The 16,999-nt window shown below is 52.0% G+C and overlaps 1 protein-coding gene across 4 annotated transcripts in view; it reads left to right on the top strand.

Annotated features, from left to right (window-relative positions):
* RPS6KA1 (ribosomal protein S6 kinase A1) overlaps positions 1-16,700 on the top strand; it is a 39,641-nt gene extending 22,941 nt beyond the window's left edge. For all 4 annotated transcript variants that reach the window (XM_039231189.1, XM_039231198.1, XM_039231207.1 and 1 more), the window contains 9 exons: positions 1,137-1,267; positions 2,247-2,372; positions 2,598-2,687; positions 3,081-3,239; positions 13,289-13,450; positions 13,699-13,775; positions 14,050-14,167; positions 15,280-15,417; positions 15,731-16,700. In XM_039231189.1, coding sequence (XP_039087120.1) covers positions 1,137-1,267; positions 2,247-2,372; positions 2,598-2,687; positions 3,081-3,239; positions 13,289-13,450; positions 13,699-13,775; positions 14,050-14,167; positions 15,280-15,417; positions 15,731-15,853 — 1,124 coding nt within the window. In that variant the 3' untranslated portion in view covers positions 15,854-16,700. The remainder of the gene's footprint in view (positions 1-1,136; positions 1,268-2,246; positions 2,373-2,597; positions 2,688-3,080; positions 3,240-13,288; positions 13,451-13,698; positions 13,776-14,049; positions 14,168-15,279; positions 15,418-15,730) is intronic.
* The last annotated feature ends 299 nt before the right edge of the window (positions 16,701-16,999 follow it).

The following is a 16,999-nucleotide window of genomic DNA, read 5'->3' as shown; positions in this document are numbered from 1 at the left end:
CAGCAAAAACATGAGGTGGAGACAGTCTGGCAGAGCAGAGGTGACAGCGCCCACAGGTCAGGGGCAAGTGTGGGAATCGCCTTTGGCTGCTCTGATCACTGGACCTCAGTGTATTCATCTAGAACCTGGGCTCGGTCACAGACCCACTCAGTTCCTGGCGTTATTACGAGAAGCCAAAGGGGGCTTTCTGGGAGGGAGTTTGGTAAACCCCAGTATTTTGGTCAGATATCAGGGGTTAGTGTTAGTTCTGGAAGGCTTCCCGGATGGATGAGTTTTAGCAAAGGGGCTGCTCTTCTCCCTGTGGCTTGCACATCTCTGATGACAGGGAGCTTGGCACTTCGCCAAGCAATTGGTCTCATCTTTATTCACTTATCTGACCAGTACGTACCCGGTTCCTGCCGGTGCCCTTGATCAGCCATGTGGGATTGCCCTGCCTCATAGGGCTGACTGTGGTTGGGGGAGAGGCGTGAAAACCCTGCTGGGCGGTGTGGCAAGTGCAGCTCATAGAGGTGAGGAGCTGGAGGAGAAGCCTCAGGCAAGGCTTCTCAGTGAGGGTGTGCTCACGGGGCCTTGAAGGATAGACAAGCAGTGGAGTACTTGGTCAGAGGAACAGCATGTGCGGTGGCTCAGAGTCTCCTTTAAGGCTCTGGGAAGCCTGGTGGGGCTGAGCTGGAGAGTGGTAAGAGAGGAGGCTGAGATCACAAGGGCCTCGGTTGCCAGGCTGAGGAAGGGGGCTTTCCTCTGAGGGCAGAGAGTGGCACTTGAAGTGTTCCAGCAGGGGGTAGATTTGCAGTTGGGACCATCCCTCCCGCTGCCTATGCAGAAGATGGACCTGAAGGGGCAGACCTGAGGCAGCAAAACAAAGGGGGAGGCCTCCAGAAAGGGATGAAGTGTCTTGGCCTGGGCCGAATGCCCATTGTGGGGTGTCTTTTATGTTTCTCGAGTGTCAGGGCTGGACTGGTCTAAACACACACGAGCAGATGGGCTAACTGAGGCCTGGCAGGAGGCGCCTGTCCAAGCCCCCTCCACAGCAAGCTGCCGAGGGCGGGCCTGGAAGCCCCACGGTCTCCCTTTTCTGGGCTGCCTCGGGGTGAAGGACGCCTTCTCAGGGTCACATCCCCCTCCCACCCTTGCAGACTCCCCAGGCATCCCACCCAGCGCAGGCGCCCATCAGCTGTTCCGCGGCTTCAGCTTTGTGGCCACCGGCCTGATGGAGGATGATGGCAAGCCTCGGCCCACGCAGGCCCCACTGCACTCAGTGGTACAGGTGAGGGGGGCAGTCGTCTTTTCGACCCTGAAGCCACAAAGGCAGAACACCTGAGAACACAGGCTCTGGAGTTCGAACCCCGATTGCTACCGTGTAGCCCACTCCAAACCTCCTTGGGCCACACGTTCTCCGTGTGTAAAACAGGGATATATGTTTCCTGGCACAAAGCCGGGGACTTTGTGGAGCCTAGACAGATAAATGCAAGGTGGCGCCCAGGGTGGTGGTGCTGTGGGGTGGCTCTCGGATCCCTGACCCGGATTGGTGGCAGAGGGCTCATTTTTTTCTTACACTTGCCCCCCATTGGTACACTTTCCCAGCGCCGTGGGAAATTTAGAATTGAGAGGCCTGAGCGTAGACTCTGGAGCTCATTGCCTGGGTTTGGAGCTTCCATGGTTAAGGGGCTTTGGGTGAGACCCTTACCTTCCCAGTGCCTCAGTTGCCTCATCTGTAAATGGGAGTGATGATAGGACTTTTCTCCATTAGGTTGTTGCGTGTGTAAAATGAAGGTGACTGTGTAATTTAGTCTATATCTGGGACATTTTTGTCTGGGGCAAATATTACACCAGACCAGATATGAGGACGACAGGCGTAAATCAGGGCTGTCATAAGGGATGGCATCACCTGCCAAAAAATGCTGAGAGCAGTGCTTGCCGCACGCCAAACACCATGAAAGCCTTTGCTGTTGTTAATGTCTCAGAACTTTAAGACGTGTCAAGAGGTGGGTTGTGACAGCCCAGAAGGGGGAGGCAACCTGCCCACGTTCACGGGACGTAGCAGAGCTGGGAGCCAGCTCAGGGCTCCTGTGTCCCTCAGGCCTTCCCGGCTTTCTCAGAGCCGCAGATCTCTCCATGTGCAAGAGCCAGTGAGCATGCCCATACACAGTAGAAAACTGAGGTCCCGAAGCCAAGGCCGTAGGTACTGGGGGACAACCCCTGCGTTCTAGAGCAGAGGGGCAGCCCCACCCATTTGTCTTTTGCAGCAACTCCATGGGAAGAACCTGGTTTTTAGCGATGGCTACGTGGTAAAGGAGACGATCGGTGTGGGCTCCTACTCCGTGTGCAAGCGCTGTGTCCATAAGGCCACCAACATGGAGTACGCTGTCAAGGTGGGCCTCTCGACCAGGTCGCAGCCCAGGCTGCTGGGCCCGGGGGGGAGCCACTGGAGCCTCAGTCCTTTGGCAGGGGGTTGGGGGAGTGTTGGTGCTTTAGGCTCTGTGGGGGGTGAAAAGTGTGCAGCTAAGACCCCCAAACACTGCAGTTGTGGGCTCCGTGACAGGGAGGGACTCTGGAGACTGTCTCCCTGATATCACCTACATACCCCCCTTCCTTAGGTCATCGACAAGAGCAAGCGGGATCCCTCAGAGGAGATAGAGATTCTTCTGCGGTATGGGCAGCACCCCAACATCATCACTCTGAAAGATGTGAGTGGGGCGTCCTTGAGACTGAAGTGGGGGCTGGGGACTCAACTCTGGGATCTGGCTCAGGACTGTCATTCCTCTGACTTCTGATTTTCCTCTGCTCACGGGAGGGGAGGGATCTTTGTGCCTTGGGTCTGGCTGCACCCCCAGGCCCTCCACTTCAGACTCAGGCATCTCTGACAGCTTCCCTGACCCTCAGGGGACCAGTGTCAATATCCTCCTGTCTAGGGAGAGGACAGAGGCCCAGACAGGCGAAGGCCCTTCCAGGACCACGGGTGCACAGAGCTGAACACACGTCCGAGGCCTATGTTATTCTTTCCTGGCCCAGGGAATGGGTGACCAAGGGGCCCAGTCCTGGCACGGAGGGGAGGGACCTGACGCTGAGGTCTGTAACAGGTGTACGATGATGGCAAGCACGTGTACCTGGTGACAGAGCTGATGCGGGGTGGGGAGCTGCTGGACAAGATCCTGAGGCAGAAATTCTTCTCGGAGCGGGAGGCCAGCTTTGTCCTGCACACCATCAGCAAAACCGTGGAGTACCTGCACTCCCAGGGGGTGAGTCTGGGGTAGGGGGCGCCCAGTGCAGATGGTGGGCGGCCAAGGGTCATACCATCAGTAGAGTGCATGAACCATGGGCTGGTGCAGGCAGCAGCAGTCTTCAACCAGCCAGACAGGGGGGGACTAGGGATGGAGGGTGGGTGAGTAGACAGATATGAGGAAGGGAAAGAGGGAGAGACGAGGCCCGATTGTGAAAAGGAACGTTTACACAGTGCTCACTGTGTGCCAGGCACCGTGCCAAGCTCTTTCCTTATGTTATCTCAATCGATTTTCACAACCCTATGAGGTAGGTGCTGTTATTGCCCCCACTTTACAGGTAAGAAGACCAAGGCTCAGAGATGTGAGGTCACTTGCCGAAAGTCACCCTGAGGAATGCGGTTGGGGGGCTGCAGAGAGGGAGTGGGTTTTTGAGTTGGGAAGCAGCAGGGTCAGCAGGGAGGTCAGTCTGGTTGTGGGGTCAGCTGCTAGGACAGAGGAAGTGGATGCAGGAGTAGATGTTTCTGGAAACACAGCAGGTGCTATGGAAGAGCGTTTGTCCGAATGATAGGATGTGGCCTTTATCATTGCATCGGATGAAGGTAGAAAGTTTCCTATGGTGTATAGAAGCTGGAAACAGAGTTAGCACGCATTTCTCTCTGGACGAGGTGATGTTTTGGGGGCACTGCCAGTCAGTGTGGGGGTCAAGAATCCTACTGCCTGTGTCCACATCCTGTGTAGATGGTCGGGAGGGCCTGTCACCTCTGAGCTGCTTCCTCGTCTGCACACTCGTGATAGCAAGAGCTGCCACCTCGCAGGGTGGACGCAGGCTGAAGCAAGGTGCTGCCCCGGAAGGCACTGGGGACCAGGGCAGCCCCATGGAAAATGCTGCACAAACATCTGGGGAAATAAGGCCAGATCATTGCTGTGCCCTTTTTTTTTTTAAACATTTATTTATTTTTGAGAGACAGACAGAGCACGAGCAGGGAAGGGGCAGAGAGAGAGAGGGGAGACACAGAATCTGAAGCAGGCTCCAGGCTCTGAGCTGTCAGCACAGAGCCTGATGTGGGGCTCGAACCCATGAACCGTGTGAGCATGACCTGAGCCAAAGTCATAAGCTTAACCCACTGAGCCACCCAGGTGCCCTTGCTATGCCTTTTTTTTAAATTAACTTTTTATTATCAAAAATTTTAAACATGCGAAGCTATGAGAAAAGTATAATGAACCTCCAGACACCCATGGCCCAGATTAAAGAATTGTTGAGATTTTTATCTCCCTTCTTCCCTCTCTTTCTTTCCTTCTCTTTTCTTCCTCCATTTTTTCCTTCCTTCTTTCCTTCCTTTCTTTCTTCTGACCCCCCTTTCTTTTTTGTTGTTGCTGAAGTATCTCTCCCAGCTTTTTACTGAGGAAAACATTTAAATCTATAGAAAAGTTCAAAGAATCCTACAATGAAAATGATTTCCCTTCTACATTCACCAAACCTTTGCAGTGTGCCACATTTGCTTTCTTGCTCTCTCTCTTTCTGTCTTTGTCTCTATCTCTATGCCCTTATCTCTATATATAAATATATATTTTTATGGGTGCAGTTGAGAAGCATTGCAGATATTATGACACTTGACCCATAAATACTTATAATCAAAGTGTTTTATTTTTATTTTTTTAATGTTTTTTTTTTAATGTTTTATTTATTTCTAGGAGAGAGAGAGAGAGAGACAGCATGAGCAGGGGAGGGTCAGAGAGAGAGCGAGTCACAGACTGAAACAGGCTCCAGGCTCTGAGCTGGCAGTCAGCACAGAGCCCGACGCGGGGCTTGAACCCATGAACTGCGAGATCATGACCCAAGCGAAAGTCGGATGCTTAACCAACTAAGCCACCCAGGCGCCCCTTAAGTGTTTTATATATACAGAGAGTGAGAGCAAGAAATAGCGTGAGTGGGGGAGGGGCATAGGGAGAGAGAGAATCCCAAGCAGGCTTCACGCTCAGTGTGGTGGGGCCCGAGGTGGAGCTCCATCTCACAACCCTGGGATCACTGAGCCCACCCCTAAGGTATCTTAGCATATCTCAGACCTCACGTAATCTTATTGTTATCTGTGATTCTATAACACACATTCTTTCATAACAACTAACAGAATTAACAATTCCTTGTGTTCACATGGTACTCATTTAATAGATGCATTTCCCTGTTGTACTTTCAGAAAGTCTTTTTGCCATCAGTCTATTGGAATCCCAGTCTCTGCAGGACTTCACTTTCAGTCACTTGTTAAATCCCTAAGTCACTTTTCAAAAACCGAGATAAGGGGCACCTGGGTGGCTCAGTCGGCTGAGCTTCAAACTCTTGATTTCAACTCATGAGCCCAGGGTTGTTGGATCGAACCTCACATTGGGCTCTGCACTGAGCATGGAACCTGCTTAAGATTCTCTCTGTCTCTCAGGGGCATCTGGGTGGCTCAGTTGGTTGAGCACCTGACTCTTGATTTCAGCTCAGATCATGGTCTCATGGTTCATGAGTTCAAGCCCTGTGCCTGGCTCTGCACAAAGTGTAGAGCTTGCTTGGTATTCTTTCTCTCTCCCTCTCTCTCTGTCCCTCTCCTGCTCATCTCTCTGTCTCTCTCTCAAAATAAATAAATAAACTTAAAAAAAAAAAGATCCTCTCCCTCTTTCTGCCCCTTTCCTCCAGCTCACACATGTGCACCCTCTCCCCCTTCTCGAAAAATAAAAAATACTGAGATACAATTTGCATACAGTAGATCTTAAGTGTATAATCTGATGAGTTTTTTGTTTAGTGTGTACATCCACATAACCTCCATAGTAAAACCTCCCCCTTTTTTTTTTTGGTGGAATGTTTTATTTATGTGTTTTGAGGGGGGGAGGGGCAGAGAGAGAGAGGAGAGAGGGAATCCCAAGCAGACTCCACACAGAGCCCAATGTGGGACTCGAACTCACGAACAGTGAAATCCTGACCTGAGCCGAAACCAAGAGTCAGACACTTAATCGACTGAGCCACCCAGGCGCCCCCACCCCCTTTTCTGTGCTACGGGAATGCCCCACTTTGTGAATGTGTGTGCGTTCTTGTGGCACCATTTTAGTTGTTTCTCTGGTGCCTGTATTTCTAAAGTCTTAACTATATTCTGCTTCAACTTCTTTTTGGGAGCAGGGAGTTAGAAAACACTTGATGGGGGGCGCCTGGGTGGCTCAGTCGGCTAAGCGCTGACTCTTGATTCCGGCTCAGGTCATGATCTCAGGGTTCATGAGATCAAGCTCTGGGTCGGGCTCTGAGCTGATAGCATGGAGCCCGCGTGGGATTCTCTCTCTCTCCCTCTCAGTCTGCCCCTCCCCACCGCCCTCCCCCCCAAATTAAGTAAACATTTTTAAAAAACAACAAAACACCACTTCATGGGAGGTGCAGTGTACTTCGTATGACATCAGCTCCTCAAGCCCAGTGTCCCCGTGCCCCCTTAGTCATTGTCATGGCGGTAAGAGTCCCCTCAGGCGGTGAGAGTCTAGGGATGGGTGCACTGGTAGCAGGCAGTGCTCGGGCCGGATGGCGCGCTCTGCTCACCCTCCCCAGCCTTTCTGGCAATGACTTCATCCTTTCAGGATCTTTGCCTGAATTCTCGTTTCAGGAGGGTTTGCAAAAATGGCAGCGTCTGATTCTGTCTAATTCACTTGGGGGAATTCTTTTGTACAAAAAAGAACCAGAGCCTCAATTTGATTACCACATATACCATTTTAATAGACACGTTTGAAGTGGTTTTGGTTTTTGAAATGGCCAGTGCAAATAGGCTAATATTTAAATATGTCAGGTCACATAGTAAATATTTCCTTTCCCCTCTTTGTTCTCAAGTGAGTGTTCGTTAAAGTTACCCCCCAAGAAGATTTAGACAACAGAGCCAAAGCAGTGAGTTTCCAGTGGGTCACCTAAAGGTCAGAGCAAGGAAGGACTTTCTAGAGTAAGAACTGCCCCCTCTACTAGGGACGTAAAAGTTCCAAGTGCAGACAGCCACTTGGTGGCACTGTGATGGGAGAAAGTTGTCTGTTTCCCAAAGCCACAAGTCCATGGGTCTCTAAAATGTCTGACCCTTTTAGGGGCGCCTGGGTGGCTCAGTCGGTTAAGCGTCTGATTTCAGCTCAGGTCATGATCTCACGGTTCGTGAGTTCAAACCCCACATCGGACTCTGGGCTGACAGCTCAGACCCTGGAGCCTGCTTCAGATTCTGTGTCCCCCTCTCTCTCTCTGCCCTTCCATTCATGCTCTGTCTCTCTCCATCTCTCAAAAATGAATAAAGTTTAAAAAAAACAACAACACTTTTTTAAAAATAAAGTTTCTGACCCTTTCCAAATGCCAGGGGAGATGATGAGGAAATGGGAAACTCTCACTGAGGTATTTGGAGGGAGATTCTTTGGGCTAATTATGAATTGGCAGCGTCTGTGGTCAAGAAGCTAGGAACCTCATAAGGGGGATGGGAAGGGAGTGACTGGGAGCAGGGTCCACTGGGACCTTCTATTTGTTTTAATGTTATCTTTATGGTGAAGTATTATATAAACACAAATCATAATGTACAAGTCAGTAAATTTTCAGAAAGTGAATACTCCCAGGTAGCCAGCACCCAGATCAAGAACCCCTTCCAGTCCCTGCCCCGCCCCCCAAGGACAACTATTCTAAGCTAACAGCTAATAGCTTAGCCTGGTTTTGCCTGTCTTTGAATCGTACATCAACATACTCTGTTATACGTGGCCTCTGCCACGGCACGTGCTCTCTGGGATTCATCCATGGTGCTGTGTGGCTACAGTTCATACATCCTCATGGCTGAGTAATTTCTGCTAATGGACGTTGGGTTGTTAACCAGTTTTTGATTCTGACAAATAACACTGCTGTGACATGTTTGCAACATGTGGGTTTTAATGCTGTGTGTGCCCCTGGCAGTGGACCTCTGTGTGTGTGTGTGTGTGTGTGTGTGTGTGTGTGTGTGTGTGTGTGTTCATCCTTAGTGGGTGATGCCAAACAGTTCTCCAAAGCTGTTCTGCCAGCTTACACCCCTCCAGACTGCACGGGAGTCTTGGGGCTTGCTGACACTTGTGCTTTTGCATCGTTTTAATCTAGCCATTCTGGTAGATGTGGAGTCCTTTCTCATAGTGGTTTTATTTTTTTAATGAAAAAACATTTTTTTAATGTTTATTTATTTTTGAAGAAGAGAGAGACAGAGTATGAGCGGAGGAGGGGCAGAGAGAGAGACACACACAGAATCCGAAGCAGGCTCCAGGCTCTGAGCTGTCAGCCCAGAGCTCGATGTGGGGCTTGAGTCCAGGAGCTGTGAGATGATGACCTGAGCCGAAGTCGGACGCTTAACGGACTAAGCCTCCCAGGCGCCCCAGAGTGGTTTGAAATCGCCTCTCTCTGATGGCCAGGGAAGTTGAGCACCTCTCTGTGGACTTCTTGCCATTTGGGCAGCCTCTTTCGTGACCTGCCTGTCAGTGTGTGATGTTTGTTTTTAAAAATCGGGTTGTCTGCCTTTTTCATCTTATTTTGCAAGAGTTTTTTGTTTATCATATGGAGCCCTCTTGAGCCTAGCTTCCCTCCTGTTGTCTCCAAATGAGCCCCGGTGTGCCCAGGGCAGCCTGTTTGAGAACTCAGTAGGGAGTCACACTTTGGCTTCTTTGTTTAACCAGATGATTTACACAGAAAAACTTTTTTTTTTTTTTTGTGGCCGGTCTGAGTCACCTAAATGTACGTCCTCCTCCGGTGATGGCAATGAAGACAAAGGTGTGGCTGCTGCCGGGGTAGCCAGCATTTCACAGCACTTCCCACAGGCCACACACGTCTAAGCCCCTTACAGGTCAACTCACTTCGCTGTTCCGATAAGCAGTCGGAAGTGGGTATTGTTGCTATGCCCACGTTATACGTGAGGGAACTGAGGCTCTGGAAGTGAGTAAAAGTCTCACAGCTAATCTGGCTTCCTCTATCCTGTTCTTGTCCTCTAAACTGTAAGGGCTTCTTTTGAAAAAAAAAAAAAAATCTCTTTTAATATTCTTTTTTTTTTTTTTAATGTTTTATTTATTTCTAGGAGAGAGAGAGAGAGAGAGAGAGCGTGAGCAGGGGAGGGTCAGAGAGAGAGGGAGTCACAGACTCTGAAACAGGCTCCAGGCTCTGAGCTGGCAGTCAGCACAGAGCCCAACGCGGGGCTCGAACCCACGAACCGCGAGATCATGACCTAAGCAAAAGTCGGACGCTTAACCGACTAAGCCACCCAGGTGCCCCTTAATATTCTTATTTTTGAGAGAGAGAGAGACAGAGTATGACGGGAGGGTCAGAGAGAGAGGGAGACACAGAATCCAAAGCAGGCTCCAGGCTCTGAGCTGTCAGCACAGAGCCTGATGCAGGGCTCAAACTCACAGACCATGAGATCATGACCTGAGCCGAAGTCTGACGCTTAACTGACTGAGCCATCTAGGTGCCTATAATCTATAAGCGCTTTTTAACAGGCACTCACTGCATCTTAACCTCCGGCATGGGGTGGGGGGGGCTCATTCAGCCCAAGGAGTGCTGGTGTTACTATGACAGCAGCTGTCATTTCCCAAGCCCTGTGCTAAATAGTCCTGGTATACAACTCATACTCCTGCCTCAGCGCTGTTACCAATCCCATTTCCCAGGTGAGAAAACTGAAGACCAGAGAGGTTACGTGACATGCCCAAGGTCACACAGCTATTGCCGGTAAAAAGCCAGGATCCACACTCTGGCCTGACTGAAATCACAACTCTGCCAGAGACCACAGCCTATTACTCAGTGGCTGCATCTGACCCACATGCATATTTTGTCTGCCCTGCAAGATGTGGGGTGGCTTATTGTTTAAGGTTTGGCTGATTTGGGTAGTTTGGCTGCTTTTGAAAACTGTGGGCTGAGTTGCTACGTGGGTGACTGTCAGCCGGAGTAAGTAACAGGTGCCCCTTTAGACTGGTTGGCATAGCTCCCTCCCAGCCTGGCTTCACTCATTGCTTGTCCAGCCTATTGTGCTTTCCGGTGCAGAGAGATGCGAGTATTTGCTACCCATTCCGCTACACATACACCTGGGGAACAGATAGCAGAGTCACCAGTGGGGCTACCTGCCATCGTGAGCCACGGTTACCTTCAGGAGTGAGTCGTTTCTCTGTGTTGTGTTAGAGCAGAATAAAGATCGAAAGCTTCGCTATCCCTATTTCCCCAAAGTGTCATCTGTGTCACACCGAACTGAAAAGGCTGTGGAATGAAGGTCAGAACCAGGTTCAAGTCTCACTTCTGCTTCTTACATGCACAACGAAGTCAAGTTTCTTCTCATAACCCCGGTTTCCTTCTCTGTAAAATAGAAGCCGGCAGCCCCTGCCCTGCCCACTTACGTAGGTGTAACCGGCAGCCCTCATGAGATCAAGGTCAGAGAAGTGCTTTGTAAACCAGGAAAATCATTTGTACAGGGGAGTCAGTGTCCTCAGCCAAGCCAAGCCCCCCTGCCCTCTGGGAGGCTTGTCTGGGGCCCTCCGCAGGGAAGAGAATCTACATCCTTGAGGTCTGGCCTTGTCTTCAGGGTCATAGAATTGTATTAGGAAGGAGAGCCCTAGGAGCTGGGCAGGCACTGCCCAGGAAGGGGCTTCCTGTGGGTTTGGATACACTGCGCAGCGCATTGCCAGGACCACCCTACCTGTGTGGCGCTCTCTTCCGCATCTAGCGCTGTTCCCTCTGTTGAGGTGGACTGCCCTGGGCCATGTCCAGCCTCCAGCCTACCCGCCCCCACAGGCACCTGCCAGAGGGCTTGGGCTCAAGTGGGACTGTGACAGGATCGCCTCATCAAGCCAGCTGATCTGTGAGAGTCCACTAATGTTACCCTCAGGATCTCTGCGTGTTTCAGAGGTGTAATTTGTTTATTCATTGCACAAAGTTCACTTGGCACACGCTCCCTGCTGGGTGCAGGAGGTAGGCAGGCGTTGCATAGATAGGTATGGTTATTTGTGCTTGAAGGAGCCTCCTCTGGCCTGCGCTCAGGACTCTTGAGGAGACGTGGTGGACGGTGAGGCTAAAAGGGCTAGCTGAGCCTCCCACACCAGGAAGGGGACTGGGGCTTTATCTTGTAGGCAGTAGGGAGCCATCGAAGGTTTTTGACAATGCCCTGTTAGCTTATGGGAGGAGGAGCATGAGAGTAAGACCAAGTTTAGTCTGAGATGTGTTGGGTTTGAAGGTCTGTGGAACATTCAGTGGTTTCTATCTGATTTGCAGTCATGCGAGCCTGGACTCAGGAACGTTCTGGGCTAGGGTTGGTCAGTGATCTGGGAGTGGTCAATAACTAGGTAATAGAGGAGTGGCTATACATAGAACCATACCGAGGGAGGGAGGAGGATGAAAAGTGGAGTGGTTCGGCCCCCTCAGATTACAGAGGACCAGGTGGGAGCCAGAGGAGTCATTTGCTTCAGGCCTCAGAAGTAAGTGTCATTTGAGGCTTCTGGGTGGCTTAGTCGGTTGAGCATCTGACTTCAGCTCAGGTCATGATCTCATGGTTTGTGGGTTTGTGGGGTTCTGTGCTGACAGCTTGGAGCCTGGAGCCTGCTTCAGATTCTGTGTCTCCTTCTCTCTCTCTGCTCCTCCCCTGCTCACTCTCTCTCTCAAAAATAAGCATTAAGAGGGGCACCTGGGTGGCTCAGTCGGTTAAGCATCTGACTTCGGCTCAGGTCATGATCTCATGGTTCATGGGTTTGAGCCCTGTGTCGGGCTCTTTGCTGACAGCTAGCTCAGAGCCTGGAGCCTGCTTCAGATTCTGTATCTCCCTCTCTCTCTGACCCTCCCCTGCTCACGCTGTTTCTCTCTCTCAGAAATAAACAAAGCATTAAAAAAAAAAAAAAAAGGCATTAAGAAAAAGTAAAAAAAAAAAAAGAAGAAGTAAGTGTCATTCATCCACTTATAGATACTCATTGAAATCCACCCGTGTGCTAGGAACTATTCTAAATGTTGAGATAAAACAGGGAGCAAACCACTCATGGAACTTATATTCCAGAGGGCAGATTCAGAAGAACAATTAAATAAATATTATGTCAACTGGTGGTAAATGCTATGGATAAAAAGAAAGCAGGGTGAGGAGAGTAAGGAGTACTGGTTGGCGATTGCTGTGTTATATGGAATGGTCCAGGGAAGGCCTCACTGCGATAAGGTAACATTTGAGCTGAGACCTGAAAGAAACAAGAGAATAAGCAAGGCAGGTGCCTGAGGGAAGAATGTTCCTAAAAGCTGAAACAGTAAGTGCAAAGGCCCTGAGGCAGGAATGCGCTTGGCACGTTGAAGGATGTGCAAAGAGGCTGGTGTGGCTAATGCTGACTGTGCAAGGAGGAGGGTGCTTAGAGGACAGCAGAGTACAAGAGATGTGGGTGAGGGGCAGGAGAAAGATCTGGTGGGGCCACTTAGGCCAGGAGTTTGCCAACTCACAAGGAGTTTGCCTCTTAAGTCCGGAAACCTCGGAGGGGTTGCAGCCAGAATGACTTGATCCGACTTACAGTTAACGGGCTCACTGTGGCTGCTGTATTTAGAACCGACTGTAGGAGGCAGGCCAGTTAGGAGGTGGTTGCTGTAATCCCAGGGAGGGGTGAGAGCGTCCCCGGTTGGGGGCACTGCTGCCGGTAGACGGTTGAGAAGTGGCTCAGCTCTGGATATATTTTAATGGTAGAGACAGCAGAGTTTACTGAGGCCTTGATTGAGGAATACAAGAAAAAAAGAGGGATTGAGAATGACTCAGAATTTTGACCCAAGCAATGGGAAGTATCGATGGAGTTGCCTTTAGGAAAAACTGTGAAGAGCAGACTTAAAGGGAGAAGTAAGGAGAGTTCGGGTGTGGACAGGTGAAATTAGGGCTGCCTCCCAGACACTGACGTGAAATTCAAGTCGGCAGTACCAGCAGCACTCAGGGCCCCGTTTCAGGCCCTTCCCTTCCTTTCAAATTCTGGGTCCTTCTGTCCCTTTCTGGGCCCATCTTCCTAACTCTCAGCTCTCCCCTCCCTGGCAGTTGACCTGGGCCACTAGCAGCCCGTCCACATCGAGAACTGACCGGACCCTCTGCCCCTAGGTTGTTCATAGGGACCTGAAGCCCAGCAACATCCTGTACGTGGACGAGTCTGGGAACCCCGAGTGCCTGCGCATCTGTGACTTTGGCTTTGCCAAGCAGCTGCGGGCCGAGAATGGCCTCCTCATGACGCCTTGCTACACTGCCAACTTTGTGGCACCCGAGGTGAGTGCTCCAGCCTCCCCACCGGCGAGAGTGAGGGGTCCCGGCGCAGGAAGCCTTGTGCCCTTCACAGAGGCCCTACGCTCGCCAGGATTCTAGCATGTACGGTCTTGGCGTAGGTACCAAGAGAGGAGCCAGCTCAGCCCTTGGTTGGGATCCTTGTCCTAACCCTTTGGGGAGTAGCACACAAGTGTATGGGGCCACTTGCCACGGCCCCTCAGTCTCAGCCCCCTCCCCTGCCTTGCTGCTAGGTACTGAAACGCCAGGGCTACGATGAAGGCTGTGACATCTGGAGCCTGGGCATTCTGCTCTATACCATGCTGGCGGGGTGAGTGTCCCCTTCCCCCGTCCCCCCCCAGCCCCTTCCTCCAGCCCTCGTGCACAGGCCAGGGTTGTCTGATGGGAGAGACTCAGCCCTGCCTCAGGAAGGTCTGAAGACACGGATGTAGGCCTGCCTTTGGGAGCCTCGCCTGGAGGGAGAAGATACTGCCCTGGGGAATACCCAGTCTGGGGGTGGGGGGGAGGAGACAGTTCCCCCTCCCACCCCCAGCCCCAGGATGGAGGCCCGAGGCTATACCCAAACTGGGTGGACTTTTCTCCAGATACACTCCATTTGCCAACGGACCCAGTGACACACCAGAGGAAATCCTGACCCGGATCGGCAGTGGGAAGTTCACCCTGAGTGGGGGAAATTGGAACACAGTTTCAGAGACAGCCAAGGTAAGTCTGCGAGGCCCAGCTCATTTGGGATGGCAGGGGGTGGTCCCGTGCTAGGATTTTCTAGCAGTTCATGAACAGATGGCCTGCAACCTGGTTTCTCCAAGTGGAATGTTCCGTAAATCCCTGTTGCTATATTTCTCCAAGTGGAAGATTCCCAGGCGGACTGCCTTCCTACCTTGTTAGGACAACCTGATGATTGTCACCGGCCCTTCCCATGTCCTGAACCCTGTGAGGGAGAGAAGGCTGCGTAATTGCAGCCCCTGCCTTGTGGGAACTTGGTGTGCGGAGAGATCCAGGCAGCAGGGAAAGGCAGGTCCTCCCCCAGGCATTAAAGGCTTGGAGCAGAGCTACTGACCACGTCAAGCACAGAGGCCTTCTCAGAGGAAGGAACACTTGAGCTCTCAGTATTAGCAAGTTTCCAGTTAGGGGAGCCTCTGTGCCAGACGATGGGTTGAACCCTTAATAAATAGTACCTCACATCAGCCTTATAAAGCAGATATTGTTACCTCTCTTTCTCAGAGGGGAAACTGAGGCTCAGAGAGTTGAAGTAATTTGCCCAGGATACTCAATTGATCAGAGGAGTCAAGTTTTTTTTTTTTTTTTTTTTTTTTTATTTCTAGGAGAGAGAGAGAGACAGCGTAAGCAGGGGAGGGTCAGAGAGAGAGGGAGACACAGACTCTCAAACAGGCTCCAGGCTCTGAGCTGGCAGTCAGCACAGAGCCCGATGCGGGGCTCGAACCCACGAACCGCGAGATCATGACCTAAGCGAAAGTCAGACGCTTAACCGACTAAGCCACCCAGGTGCCCCAGAGGAGTCAAGTTTTGAACCAGAGTCTGCCTGGTCCCAGTCGTAGGTTCTCCCCACTTTCCCACATGGCTTCTAGAAGGTGAAAGAGAGAGGAAAGGAAGGACTTCCAGGAAGAAGTCCCAAAGAAGGGCATCTGCTTGGGGAGGCCTTGGAATGATCTGGAACAGGGATCGCAGGGGCCCGTGTAAGGGTACAGGCAGGAGACGGTGGCAGATGGTCGCCTTGCCCGTTTCTCATCCGTGGGACACAGCCTGTGCTCCCCGCCAGCCCCTCCCATCAGCCTTATTGTCTGCTGTGCCCCCAGGACCTGGTGTCCAAGATGCTGCATGTGGACCCCCACCAGCGCCTCACAGCGAAGCAGGTGCTGCAGCACCCATGGGTCACCCAGAAAGACAAGCTCCCCCAGAGCCAGCTGTCCCATCAAGACCTGCAGCTGGTGAAGGTACGACCACTCCGGGCTGCTGGGTGCCTGGGGCTCCAGGCCACGGTTCCATGGGTGAGAACCCGGGTGGCATAGTCAGGAGATGTCAGATCTATCTGTCCTCACGGAGCCCCAGGCTAATATGCAAGAGTGTCAGCTCTGGGGGCCACAGCCTCTGACCTCTAAAGCCTCCTGTCTGACAGAGGAGGCGGGACTCATGACCATGAAGGAACAGCAAGGCTGAATTAAGAGATGGATGGGGGGAGGGGCACATGTCCCCCCTCCCACCTCTACAGCCCCGCCTTGTGACCTGACCTCCCACCTTCTCTCCCAGGGAGCCATGGCAGCTACGTACTCGGCACTCAACAGCTCCAAGCCCACCCCCCAGCTGAAGCCCATCGAGACCTCTATCCTGGCCCAGCGGCGGGTGCGGAAGCTTCCGTCCACCACCCTGTGAGCGGCTGGGGCGTCCAGACCGCAGGGCGGTGCTAGCTCGATGGAGGCAGCATACTTCCCAGAGGGAGCAGGCCTGCGTCGCGGGGCCAGAGGACGCCGAGCCCCCGAGCGACCCAGGAAGCAGCCAGCCCGGATCACCCCCACTGAGGGTGTGAGAAGTGCCTTCTCCTTCCCCGGGATGGACTCTTCTCGGCTCATGCTCTGCTGGTTGGAATCAGTTCACTGTACAAACTCTTACACATTTTTTTAAGGGAGAAATGGCATCAGGTGCCATGGATTTTTACAAGACCCATTTGCCTTTCTGGGAGCAGAAATAGCCAGTGCGGCCCCAGGAGGGGCACTGAGTCGTACTAGGGCTCTCTGTGGCTGAGACTCCTTAGAGCTTTGACATCCTACCCTGGGGAACCCCGCGACTGGCGGCCATCTGTAGCCATCTGCACATACCTCCAGTCCAGCACCTCCTTCCAAAGCCCTTGGCTGTTTAGCAGAACCTGCTCTGTCTGCAGTCAGCTCCTTTTCCGTTCTGTTCTGCTGGGGGTGGGGAGGGTCTAAACCTCTTCCTGCCAGAAGAGAGGACCAAGACTCCATGGCTCCCAGCTCCAGGCACCAGCATCTACACTGGCCCCGCCAGTGGGTTCCCTGCAGTGAGATTGGGCAGCCCCAGGAGGAGGATCCAGAAAGCACTTTTTGGCTGACTTAGGTTGGCGTCTGCTACGGGACGGAGTTCCCAGGAGGCCTGTGGGGCCGGCCAGGAGAGGAGGGGGCTCTTTTTCATTTCTTCCTCAGCTGGTAACTCAGGGTTCATCTGTCCATGGCCTTTCTAATAAACTTGCAGTTGAGTTGAAGCACACTTGCACCCACTTTTCATCCCTGACTGTGTCCTCTGTGTGTTGAGGACGTTGTGGCAACAACGGACCACGGCCAGTGAGCCCAGCTGCCTAGAACTCAGGTCACTCGGAGAGCAGGTGGGACTCCCACTGGGGGGCTCCATTATGGTATTAATAATAGTGATGGTATTATTAGCCACCGGTGACCAAATGTCAGGCACTGTGCCTGGGTCTTACATGTATATTTCGCTTAATCTTAATGTGGTGAGGTAAATGCTGTTCTATTATTATCTCCATTTATACAGGCTCAGAGAGGAGAA

This window comes from Hyaena hyaena, unplaced genomic scaffold (genome assembly GCF_003009895.1).
Source record: "Hyaena hyaena isolate Hyena2069 unplaced genomic scaffold, ASM300989v1 scaffold_3, whole genome shotgun sequence".
Lineage (NCBI taxonomy): Eukaryota > Metazoa > Chordata > Mammalia > Carnivora > Hyaenidae > Hyaena > Hyaena hyaena.
Note: the sequence above shows the minus strand (reverse complement) of the source record. Positions and strands in the feature narration are given on the sequence as shown.